At 41.0% G+C, this 12057-nt stretch overlaps 1 protein-coding gene across 3 annotated transcripts in view; it reads left to right on the plus strand.

Moving 5' to 3' along the window:
- Positions 1-12057, plus strand: part of vari (MAGUK p55 subfamily member vari) — a 123472-nt gene that overhangs the window by 17742 nt on the left and 93673 nt on the right. For 2 of the 3 annotated variants that reach the window (XM_083139110.1, XM_083139107.1), the window contains one exon: positions 7717-7799. In XM_083139110.1, the coding sequence (XP_082995236.1) occupies positions 7769-7799 (31 nt within the window). In that variant the 5' untranslated portion in view covers positions 7717-7768. Of the gene's footprint in view, positions 1-2409; positions 2529-7716; positions 7800-12057 lie in introns of those variants that run through there. The other variant, XM_083139111.1, reaches the window with a different exon arrangement.

Raw genomic sequence — 12057 nt, forward strand, 5'->3', positions numbered from 1 at the left:
TTGTATAACATTTCTATCTTGTTATATGTGTTAAAGGTTTCATCCTGGAATGGAATCACATTTATGTGTGTTTTCATTTCCAATACATTCGAATGAATACATATTCGTTTCAATGGCATTTACAAAATCACTTCGGACATTTGTGCACGAGTGTGTTAGCCGATGCGTAGCAAAGTATTTTAGGAACAACACTTGAAAAAAATTCTTGTAGGACTAAGGTGTGGTAATATTATAATGGGATTGAGATACGAAACTCTAGGATCCGGATCCGGATTTTCTGATCCGGATCCAGATCCTAAACTTTCGGACCCGGATCCGAAATTTTTGGATCCGGATCCGAAACTTTCAGACCCGGATCCAGATCCGCGGATCCGGAACTCTCGGATCCGGATCCAGATCCGAAACTTTCAGACCCGGATCCGGATCCAGATCCGAAAGTTTCAGATCCGGATCCGGAATTTTCGGATCCGGATCCAGATCCGGAACTTTTGGATCCGGATCCGAATGGATCCGGATTTTTTGGATCCGGATCCGTTTGGCCATCCCTATTGCAAAGTAGACGCTTACAGTTCACAGGCATCGGGTACTGTCGGACACTCTTGTCAGTAAAGTTAGCTCTCTAAAGTTCGGATGCTCTCATCAATTACCTGACTTATAAGTCGAGAGTGAGTAGTTATACTTAGTCAGGGAAGCTTCAGTTCATACTGTAAGTTTGTTTCCTAGTAATCGCATATGCCTATTTCCACCCAACATATTCCAAAATGCACAATGGACGTAACTGGTCCAACAACTTCAAAGAAAATTCCGGAACCGACGATATCCAAATGGAGAAGTTCGTGTTTCATGCTGGAAGTATGTGCTGCTTCACCTCAACTGCTAATATTCCGTATCCACCCTTCCTTCTCAGAATGAATGCAAAACATGTGTTATTGTAGCACTTTATTGCCTACATAAAAGTTAAAACTTCTAGTATAAGAGCAGCCCTGTGTTAACAAAAGTGTGTCACTCAGCTTGTGTTGGATTGTTGATGGGTGCACATAAACTGCACTGTGTTATGTGAAAATCTTAACATGGAATTTCATACATATTGTCTACACACACATTATACACGTATTTTTACAATGGTTTGTTGCAAAAGTTGATTTTGACGTCATAATACTCTCGCTTAATAAAGGTGATTGTATAAACAATTTCGAAAGAGGCAATTGCATAATTACAGACCAACTAGGTTCGACGTTCATCTACAACCTACGATCGATTATAGACGCGGTTTTCCCTGCCTGGTGGACCTTAGGCTAAGTGATTTGTTTTTGTTCCTCACGTAATACCGTTCTGGTTCTGTAACATTTCTCTCCTCTGTTGTATCAGTCAGTAGTCTTATATTGTGCACATTTTAGACAACTGTAGAATATTTTTCGTTTATCCCCTCTAATCATAGCTTGCTTCCTTCCGCACCCATGATAATTTTGAATATCGTCTATCAACAGTGAGAGGAGATTCGTCAAACTATTTCGATGTATAGTTCCGAATTTAACGAGAACGAACATTGCAGCAGAATCACGTTAATCAATTTTCCGAAGGATTTTTTACTTTTTTTTAATTCACAGTTTATTTTTGAAAGAAAGTACCAAACAAAACCTGGGAACTGCTTTCGTGCCGGCAAACTAGGCTCTGGCACCCGGACCCACATCCAGCATAATACGTATTCTCGTCCACGCGTGTTTGTCGTTTCATCCAGCTAATCACCAATCATGCTCATCGTCGCGATTAGCTAATGCAAAGCAAATGAAACCAAAAGAAAAAATAAGCACTTCTTGTCTTTGTGCAGGTACTCAGCGTATTCTGGTAATACCATACGAACTTCTACGACCTACCTAGCTATCTTATTATTGTTGATGTAGCTACCTCCGTCACGAGAGTGATTAGAGTCAGGACGACGCAAGGGATCCTGGATTCGAATATCGACATGGTCGTGGCTATTCTTTGTGACTGTCCCTTCATCAGTTTCGTCATATCATCACTCATCATAGTCGCAATTAGTCAAAAGTTGTAGAAGAGCGACGCTAAATAACTAAAATCAAAATAAAAAATTCGTAGCGAGTGGTTAGAATACACCATTCATTCACGACACGATTAACCTAGTGACGTAGAAAGCAGGGTGGCAATACTTATTTTTTTTTTACCCAGGTAAATCCCTCTTCCCCTCGCCATAAAAATTCCGATCCCTCCCAGAGAAGATGGAATAGAAAGCATGCGGAGGTCGTGTAGACCTGCTGGTCTTTTTTTTTCTGAGGGCGGGCGGATGACCAGTCAGCCCCCTCCCCTCCCCTCAGCCGGTTCACCTGTCTGCTGAGTTCTCCGTGCTGTTCACCTGACGGTACACATGCAATTGCACGGTCGTTTTAAGTTCCCGTGACTTGATATTGATTTGCACGGCATCGTCCACCTCCGTGGACTTGTTTTCATGCGCGGAATCTCGCTCTAAGAGATACTTTACGCGTTGCATAACGCCGAATGAAGCTGTTTTGGTAAGTGATGGCTATTTGGCTTTTCTTTATCAACTCTCTTTCCTTCTTTGTTGCCAACCGCATGCTTCCGTTGTGGGCTTTCCTGTCATTGTCTTTCTCCTCCTTTAGGGTGATCCGTAATTTTAGTCCTGGTTATTCATACTTTTTTTTCGAAGTGTGTGTAGGTGAAGTTAACAAGTAGGTGCGGTACATCGCTCTTTATTTTTCTGTCGTCGTTCATGTAAATTAACTTACATGTTCTTTTCAGCGGTTGGGTGTAGAGGTCTGTCGAAATTCTTCTGAGTGTTTGTGCTCTTCAAAACACGTTCGGTTTCCACTGTACGTATTGAGGCGCTGAGAGACTACTCGGATGTATGCACAACTATGAATAAAAGTTCAGAGAAAATATTTCTATTCAATGGAACTTCAGCATCTTTTTGCCCAAGGAAAGCATAAGTCTTTTGTACCGACAGGTTTAGCAGAACTGTCATCCGAACCACTGACCATCGCCGTGTGTCGAACCCGAAATCTTTTGATACTAAGTTCATTGCATTTCAGTGGTGTCAGTGGTTTGATTTCTGTACGTAATGAAGGGGTCCCGGGTTCGATACCTGGTGGATGCACATAGTGGTTCGGATCCCACTTTAAACTGTAGGTCCGGTCCCGATTAGCCTTCCTGTGCATAAAGTGGATTTAAAACACGAACTCTATTTCTGTACGATAGGTTCATCCCCGATTACTTTCTGTGCAAAAAGTGAACTTTTGAAAGTTAACCATCGCAAATGCAGACTTATGGGACAATGAGAGTAAACAGACTGTAGCTTGAAGGTGGTGATCAACCGGAACACACGGTTTATATTATGTTGGCAGCCAAATTTCGAACCAAGTACAAGTTTCAGTGTACACTTTGTTTCTAAAGTATGAAGGCTGTAGCGTAGACCCAAGTAACTACGTACTACTGACAAGAGTATTAACTTTCCATGAAGGTGTTATTTATGTATTATTAAATCAGTGGTAAATGATAGGGCCGATAAATATGAAACCTGATGAATACGAGAAGTGAATCTCTGAATTCCCAAAAGAAGAAGAAAGGTGAAGGCAAAATTATCTTTGCATGGATTTTGCGTTCGTCTTTTATTCAGTAATTTTAATACTCATGTGTTGATATATGAACGTTCCAGCCGTCCATAGAAACACATGTAATGTTAAAGACACGCGTGGGCTTAAAATTCCAAACACATTGCCGAAAGTTAATGACGTCAAATGAGCCGCAATGTTGCCTAGTTTGCATTTTTAGCATTCTCTTTTCTCACATTGTAAAGTTACATGGACATTTCGAGAGAACAATGAAACATTCATAATGCCTAACAGAACAAAGCAGGGGCGTTAAATCATATGTGCACAAGTTGCATGTTCTGCAGTATGACGCATAACTGAGCTTGCAGGTTTCTTTATGTATGTGCGTGCGTGTGCTATTGTTTTCTTGGGTGTCATAGTAACCGGCATCGATCGCTTTATGTGCTCAGATTGACGTAGGACGTTGCTTACGTCACGGGGAAGGTAGCAACTGAATATTTTCCGTTTATTCGCGAATTCCACATTTTACATAAATGTTGCAATGCAAATGCCTGCTTCTGACTCTCATGGCGAAAGAGATGCGTTAAATCCGAACAGTGCCGGTACTAAATACTTGCCACATCTTTAACCGAATATTAGAAGGATCATTCCACCACCGAGTTTATTTTTATCTGATTGGAACTATTTAATATTTGCGACTTGTTGATACCGTGACTGAATGGTTAGCGTAGCGCGATACGAAGCCAATGCATTAGGTTTGAATTGTGGATAAGGCATGGACGCTTTATCATGTGTCTTCCTTCATCGAGTGCAAAAATTCATCATCCCCATCGTCCCAGTTACTCTAGAGAGGTATAAAAGCGACGTAAAATTACCCAGAGTACAAATTGTTAATTTCTATCTGGATTCAGTTTGAAAATGTTTCGATAAGTTCAGTTGTTACTTGTATTATAATGAGTAAGGAGCTTCCGTCTGTGATCCAGGCTGAACTGTTGACTTCCGATCGTCACCAAAGGCTCTAGGTTCGAGTCTTGGTATGGGTGTATCTTTTTGAATGTCCCTTCAACACTTTCTTATATTCACCCTCGTCGTCGCATCAACCAAGTGACAGAAAAGCCACGTAAAATAAGACAAATACAAATAAATGAGGAGTGAAAATATCTGATACCTTGACGATTAAGAATTGCTATGATCTTGAAATCACGGGATGCCGTGTCCAGTCAAGGAGACATCTGTTCTTAAACTGAATTTTAACGGAGACTTTTTACGAATGGATTGGTTAAGTGCATGGCTGTCAGTCCATCTGATAAAGCGTAGATTTGAACCAGAACCCGAGTAGAACAAATATTTGCCTCTCATACTTTGAATTTGTAATAAAATGCCGCAAGTAGCCCTTTTCCTAGGGTTACGAGATCACTATAAGCAAAAAGGAGTAAATAATCACTCACAGTAGAAATTAGGCTATATCTTGCTACGAAATGTTATCAAATAATGTGAAATTGATACATTTTCAGTTAAAAATATTGCAGATTTTTAATTAAATTCTCTAGTTAAAGAATTCAATTAATTTTAATCAATAACACAGTAAAACTACATTACTGGAAAAATAATACAAACCTAAAATTATTTCACACGTAACGTTTCATTTCAGTCACAGTAATTTCTTAATTCATATAAGGTCGTTGCAGGAACATGATAACTTCAATATTATGTGCCATAAAAGTCCGCTTTATGCACAGAGAGTCTGCTCGGGGCTGAGCCCACAGTAAAGTCAGATCCGAACCACCATGTGCCTCCACCGGCCGTCGAACCCAGGACCTCTTGATTACGAGGTGACGACGTTAGTGAGTAACTGTGTCTATGTTGGTTGAGTTCGAATTTTAGCACAGATAGGGTAATTAGGACTGGGCAGAAGCAGATCTACAGTTTAAAGTGCGATCCGAAGCAATGTGTGCCAGAAAAAGGTCAATTGCTTGTTTAAGTGTACCATATATACTCGGAGATGCTAATTAACTCTGGACCCACGTTCTAAAGTTGGATCTGAATCACTGTTCAATTTGAGTCCACGGTTAATCGAACTCAGAGGATCCCTTGGTTGCAAGGCGACTGTGTTAGCCACCACACTATGGTGGACGCTGTTCCATAGCTAGGAAAAAAAAAGGTGCGCGTCAAATCTCCTGCATATGACCTTGAAAGACTGAACATCGCCAGCGAATCACAGACGTGCGGCGTTGCCTAGTTCCGTGACAAGGCGTTTCGCTCAACCACGCTGTCTCTTTTCCTTGTGAGATTTCGACATGGCACCGCTGCAGTGCGCTGCTATTGGCTATCGCCATATGCAGGAGATTTGACGCGCACTTCTAGTTGACTGGTCACATAGAAAATTACAGACGTATTTGGCAAAGCATTGGAGAAACAGAAGCTAAGTAGGATGTAAAAATAGTTTTTGGTGTGTGTTGTATTAGTATTTTGGACGAAAGTAAGGAATATCTCAAGTCAAGGATCTGTGACGTTAATCACATTCCAGGATCTGACAGTTTGCTCGATTATTTGTAGCGCTAGGACAACCGCGAAGGGGAAGGAGGCATTCGTGGCCTGCACGGAAGGTACCATCCCTTCATTGGCCCGGAGTGACTGAGGAAAACAACGGAAAACACTCAGGACGGCGCGCCAGTCAAGCCAAACAGACACTGGGTGAGAAGTGTAGGGACTATATATTTTTGCAAGCCCAATACATCAAAGGTAGCGGCACAAGCTGCACTCGACGTGTCGTGCAAGCGGAGTAATAACTCGTCTCCGTGCGACTAAAGAGGATTAAAAGAGCCGCAGTCACTTCAAATGCTTCTTCTTTCTTTTCGCACAACAGTATTTGATTCAAGCAGTCAGTAGGTTTTCGAAGGAAGAAAGTGCTCATTCATTTGCAGTGATGGTGCTGCAGTCAAGTTGGTGATCAGATAATAGGTTTGCTAGCAGGTCAGAATTTGAAGATTGTTTCGGTATTCCAGAAAGTATTGTCCGATATCTTGTACTTTGGTATTCGTGTGGGTATAATTAGGTAATCACATCACCTACCTCATAAGTGGTACAACCGTTCAGCCATGTCACAGTTTAAAGGGGCAGGATCACGCTGGAAATTACGCCGATTCGTCTGGAATATCACATTTACAATTTATTCACGGTCTTCATAGTTCTTTGACGTGCTAAGCTCAGCGTAAAGTCTTAGTTTATATTATTGACTTTTGTTATACACAGTGCTCGAAAAATCTTCTTCAGAGTTAGGCGCCAGCTCTGAAAATCAGGCGCCAGGAAACCACCTACTAGCATTTGTGCATACTATAAGAAGGTGAGTTGGCCGTAGTGGCAGAGTGGTTAGTACATCGCGCTACTATGCCTGGTGTCCCAGGTTTGAATACCGGCCTCAGCATGGATGTTTGTGAGTGTTCATTCATCATATCATCACTCATCCCCATCTTCACAAATAAGACAAAAGTGGCAAAAAAGAAAGCAAAGTAAAATAAAGCAAATCAATCAAAAATCATTCAATCTATAAGAAGCTGAGCATCACTGTATTCAAAACACCGCTAAATCATGTGAGAAAGCGGGAAATGGGGGTGGGGGACAAAGAGTAAGAAATTCTTATTTATTCTATGAAATGTTCAGAACGTTGATAAAAAATCATTTGCTAACTTACGCTGTACTGCAATTTTAACGGAGTTTTCAGAATTTCGTACATGCAAACTTGAAAACTGGCAATATTACAGCAAAAGATCAGTAGCCAGGCTGAAATTTTTAGTCGCCATGTCGACCTGGCGACCGGGATTTTTCGAGCCCTGGCTTATACATAAATATTAGTAATGGCAGTCGATGTTCAGACCAGCTCAACTGATTTGACACTGTGATTGCACATAAGTAGTTGTTATTTATTGACAAAAATTTCCGATACAGATGCACAAGGCCATTTTACGCTGAAGTCGTCTCTGAAAGGAATCTGTAAATGTATTTTTTCTTCGGTTAGCGGTGCACACTTTTGTATACACACTTGAAAACTGAGTTGATGTAGAAAATATGTTTGTTGAATTTGTGCAAATTTACCTTTTGTCTTAGATATGTTTCTTTTATATATTTATAACAGATTCACGTGATGAATTGGCCATCTGGAGACTGAAACAGGAAGTCCGTCCATAATGCCGGGGCTGCCCATTGGGTCAGGAAATGGTAAGTTTTCAACAATGCATTTTCCTCTATTAACGATATAATTTAAGACGTCTAACTTTCAGATGTAAAGTTTTTTAAAAAGCATTTCTTGTACGTCATAATTATGCAAGAGGTATAATTGTATAATCAAAACTCCCAATGCGTTCCCTTCATTCCACACATTTCTTAATATTCAACTTGAAATTGATCGTTGCATCATTCTGTGTGCCGGACCCTGTGGCCGAGTGGTTAGCATATCGCGCTGCGACGCCAAGGGTCCCGGGTTCGAATCCCGCTCGGGCTTGGTTGTTTGTGAATGTCCATTCATCAATTTCATCCCATCTCCGCAAATTAGCCAAGAGGCACAAAACGCGAAGTAAAATAAACTAAATCAATCAATCAATCATCGTTCTGTGTAAGAAGATTCATCACTTGCTACAACTCCCTCTGTCATAATCCATTAGTAGAAATACTGCAAAGTGCACAATCAGGTTTAGGGAAAATGTGTGTGTGTTTATATATATATATATAATTCCCCCACCGAAGTAGCGAGACCCTCTTTTTCATCACAAAAATGGGACCCAAAATATAACTTACTATGAAATGAAAATTAAACCAACGTCATTTTTGCTACAAAACGTGCTATTTAAAGGTAATTAATTATACAGCGTGTCCACAAAGTCCTGCTACCGTTACAATGAAACTTAACTCCTAAACTATATGAGATAAAGACATGCGGTTTTTTGCAACGTGTCCTACAGCTCTCAAAGTTTTATTTACAATTGCCAGACTCAGCATACCACACACATTGTGCCTTCTCCTGTGCTGTCGTCATTGTCGCTCATAACATAATCTAAAAAAAAAAAAAATCCCACTACTTATTGAAACTTTGAGAGCTGTAGAACACGTTGCAAAAAACCGCATGTCGTTATCTCATATAGTTTAGGAGCTGTTTCATTGTAATGGTAGCAGGACTTTGTGGACACGCTGTATTTGGGAACTTTGGTGGAATATTTAGGAAACTTGTTTTAAATGTGTTGCTTAACTCTACGGCGATAAGTGGATTTTGATAGTAAATTTTCAATGGCAACTTCTACCACCGCCGTAAAGTTAGGCAACACAAATGCCTTGCAGGAAAGCGAATATTTCAGGATCTAGGTGTCCCATGCAACTCGTATCCATTGACTACAAGCCATCAGCGTTGTCCATTACAATGTAATATCGAAGAAATAATGCATATAAGTATGTTAAATGTTGCAATGGTGTGGAAATTAATTACCTGGAAAGCATGAAAAAGTGATTTTATTTTTGCAAAATGAGTGGGAACCAAAACAATACGAATGTGTGTTGAAAGAAGTATGCTCAGGTCTATGTTGCTAAGTACCGCACATTTAAATTCCGTTCTCACTTTCGTTGCGTGCAAGCTATGCGTTTTTAACTGTGTTACAGCAGCAGGTATGCGTTAATTTGTTTAGCTCGTTTTACTTTTTTTCCTGCGCGAAGAAACAAGAAGCACAGACTTCGGGGTAGCAGAACGCTCTTCATTGTTTGAAGCGCGTGCGCTTCCATTGGTCAAGACTTTCCCAAGAGGAGAGGTAGCCAAGGCAGTGCTGCCATCTGCAAATATCGTTCCCGGAATGGTGCGTTTGCTTCACTTGTCCAAAAATGGATGGGGAAATGTTCTCGTCGCGCGGGAAGCCTATAATAATAAAGACCTCCGAGCGTTCGATAAGATCTTACTGGCATTAATTAATAAATGGATACATATTTGTTGCATACAAATTACAGGGTGTTCTAGGGACTGGGGCAGTTTCGTGAATAAGGTCGGTCGTCTGTCTGGGTTTCGGTATTATTGCTGCTAGTCTCTTAATCATCTAGCCGACCTCCGTGACAGCTTCGCAATAGGCCAAAAAGTGGCGGAAAAGAGAAGTAAAATAGAGTACCAATCATCACCATACCGATTACCGAGATACCATTTATCATAAATGCAGTGACGTGCACTGAGGAGTAGCTAGTCTAGCAGAGATAGATCAATCAATCTCACATCTCGAATTATATTCAAATCACGATATTTATTGTCTTGTTAAAGCCACCACAGCTCATATGCAACACCTTCTTTTCCACGCGCTTCTCGTCCATCGGTGGTCTCCGCGGCAAAGCTGGCTGGATACCCTATCTCGCTCTTCTTCCGCCTGACCAGTTTCCAGGTAGAAACGGCCGGCCCAAGGAAATGGAAGATTTCTACCTCTACCTCCCTTGTCCCCTCGCCCCCCGCTGCAATGGTTGAAAGCCCAGGCTTTCAGGTCCCCCAGTCTATCTCCTATAGGACAGATAGGGGATTGGTTTCTCATAATTTTTTTGTAAATCCTCTAAAAAACACGGGGTAAAATTTTCTGCAGTACTTATGTTCTCTGTATTTACACATCCTTTTACACGTTGTACAATATGTGTGTATGTATAATATGGGATGTAGTTTTATTATTTATGAAATGGGAACGTGTTATGTGCAGATAATAATGTTATGCTTTCTTTCTTTTTTTCTTTTTCAAATATGGAATATATAATGATTAAATTACAAATATGTGCTCGGGCTCTCTCTGACTCTCGTTTTAGTAGTGTTTTATTTAAATATACTACTCTTTGTCTCTAACAGTCATAAATACGGATGTATTTATTTGGGCAAGAGAACGCGTGTTCATATTGTTGTTGGTTTGGTTTATTTTACTTCGCTTTTCTGCCACATTTGGTTATCGCGAAAATGAGGATTGAGTGATGATATGATGAAATTGGTGAAGGTACCTCATATGAACAATCCAGGCCAGGATTCGAACCCGTGATGAGTGCGCATTCTTGTCCTATGTGTTGCAGTGAATAATGAAATAATTTGGAATGAAAAATGTATGTCAGAACTCAAAAAGTCATATGAATATCATCGAAGAAACTACAAAAAAGTGTGTTGTGTTTTGTTACCTGTCACCAAATCAACCATGCGTGGGGGAGTGGTTATCACAGCGCGCTACGACACCAGGAGTTCCGGGTTCGAACCCCGACCCGGGCATGGGCGTTCCCTGTGCTCGTCCCTTCATCAGTTTCATCGTATCATCTTCACAATTAACCAAATGTGACAAAAAAGCGACGCTAAGTAACAAAAAATAAATCAAATCATTGATTGATTGCTCAATTTGGTTTATTTTACTTCGCTTTTCCGCCACCTTTGGTACAACAAAATAGATGAAGGAACACACACAAAGAACACAAATGGCCAATCCGAGATTCGAACCCAGGATCTCTGGCTTAGAGTCAAATCAAATAGTTTTTTATTTTCGAATGTGGGCGGGGGTTACGTGCACCTTTTTCTAGTACTCATTCATAATTTTGCAATCTTTTCCTGTTATTGACATTCTTCTTTTTTGTAGGAATACTGGCCCTAAAGGGAGGAGGGGTGTGACCCACACCAACCCCCCCTTGAGCACGTCACTGACTGCTACCCCAAGTGTCGACGTCACCGCACGTCACTGCATTTATGTTCGTCCCTTGATTTATTCCACCACTTCGCCATTGTCTCAACGTATAGAAGCAACTTAAAATCTTGAGTTTTTGTTTTAAGTCCACTCTGTGCACAGATTGGCTAATCGTGACTACAGTTTAAAGCGAGATCTGAACCGCTTGTGCCTCCACCGGGTATCGAACCCGGGATCCCTTGATTACAAGGCAACAATACTACTAGTGCACCATCTGGGAGGCCAAACTAGAAATAGTCCAGTACAAATACGAATGTACTGTTTCAAGGGATGTAAAAATAGCAGGCAAAAAACTTGTGGAGGGCAAAAGCAAAAAAAAAAAAAAAAAAAGTGTACATAGAAATCCCACAAAACATTTTTCTGGCGCATTTTCGGTCCCCTGTTAACATGTCCCAGCCTCTTCTGTTCATATCTGTACATGCTTCAGGGGCCCTGAACATTTGACATTCTCCACTCCTATCGATTTTCACGAGCTCTACTGAATCAACCGAGACCTCTACTTGTAGATATAGCAGCATGTTCTGTTTCATAACCCGAGTTGGGACTTCGGAACGTGCAGTGTTCAAGAGAATTGCGAGCAGGGTGTAGTTTCCTATTTCATTTTCCTTCATATACACGTGCCAAATGTTTGTTTTAAACGCAGTTTATGCGTACAGACCAATCCACACAGGCCGGCCTCCGTGACGGAGTGGTTATCAAATAGCGCTACGACGCCAGGGGTCCCAGGTTCGAATCCCGGTCTTTGCATGGATGTTTGT

Source organism: Lepisma saccharinum, chromosome 17, assembly GCF_977018435.1.
Source record: "Lepisma saccharinum chromosome 17, izLepSacc3.1, whole genome shotgun sequence".
Classification (NCBI taxonomy): Eukaryota; Metazoa; Arthropoda; class Insecta; order Zygentoma; family Lepismatidae; genus Lepisma; species Lepisma saccharinum.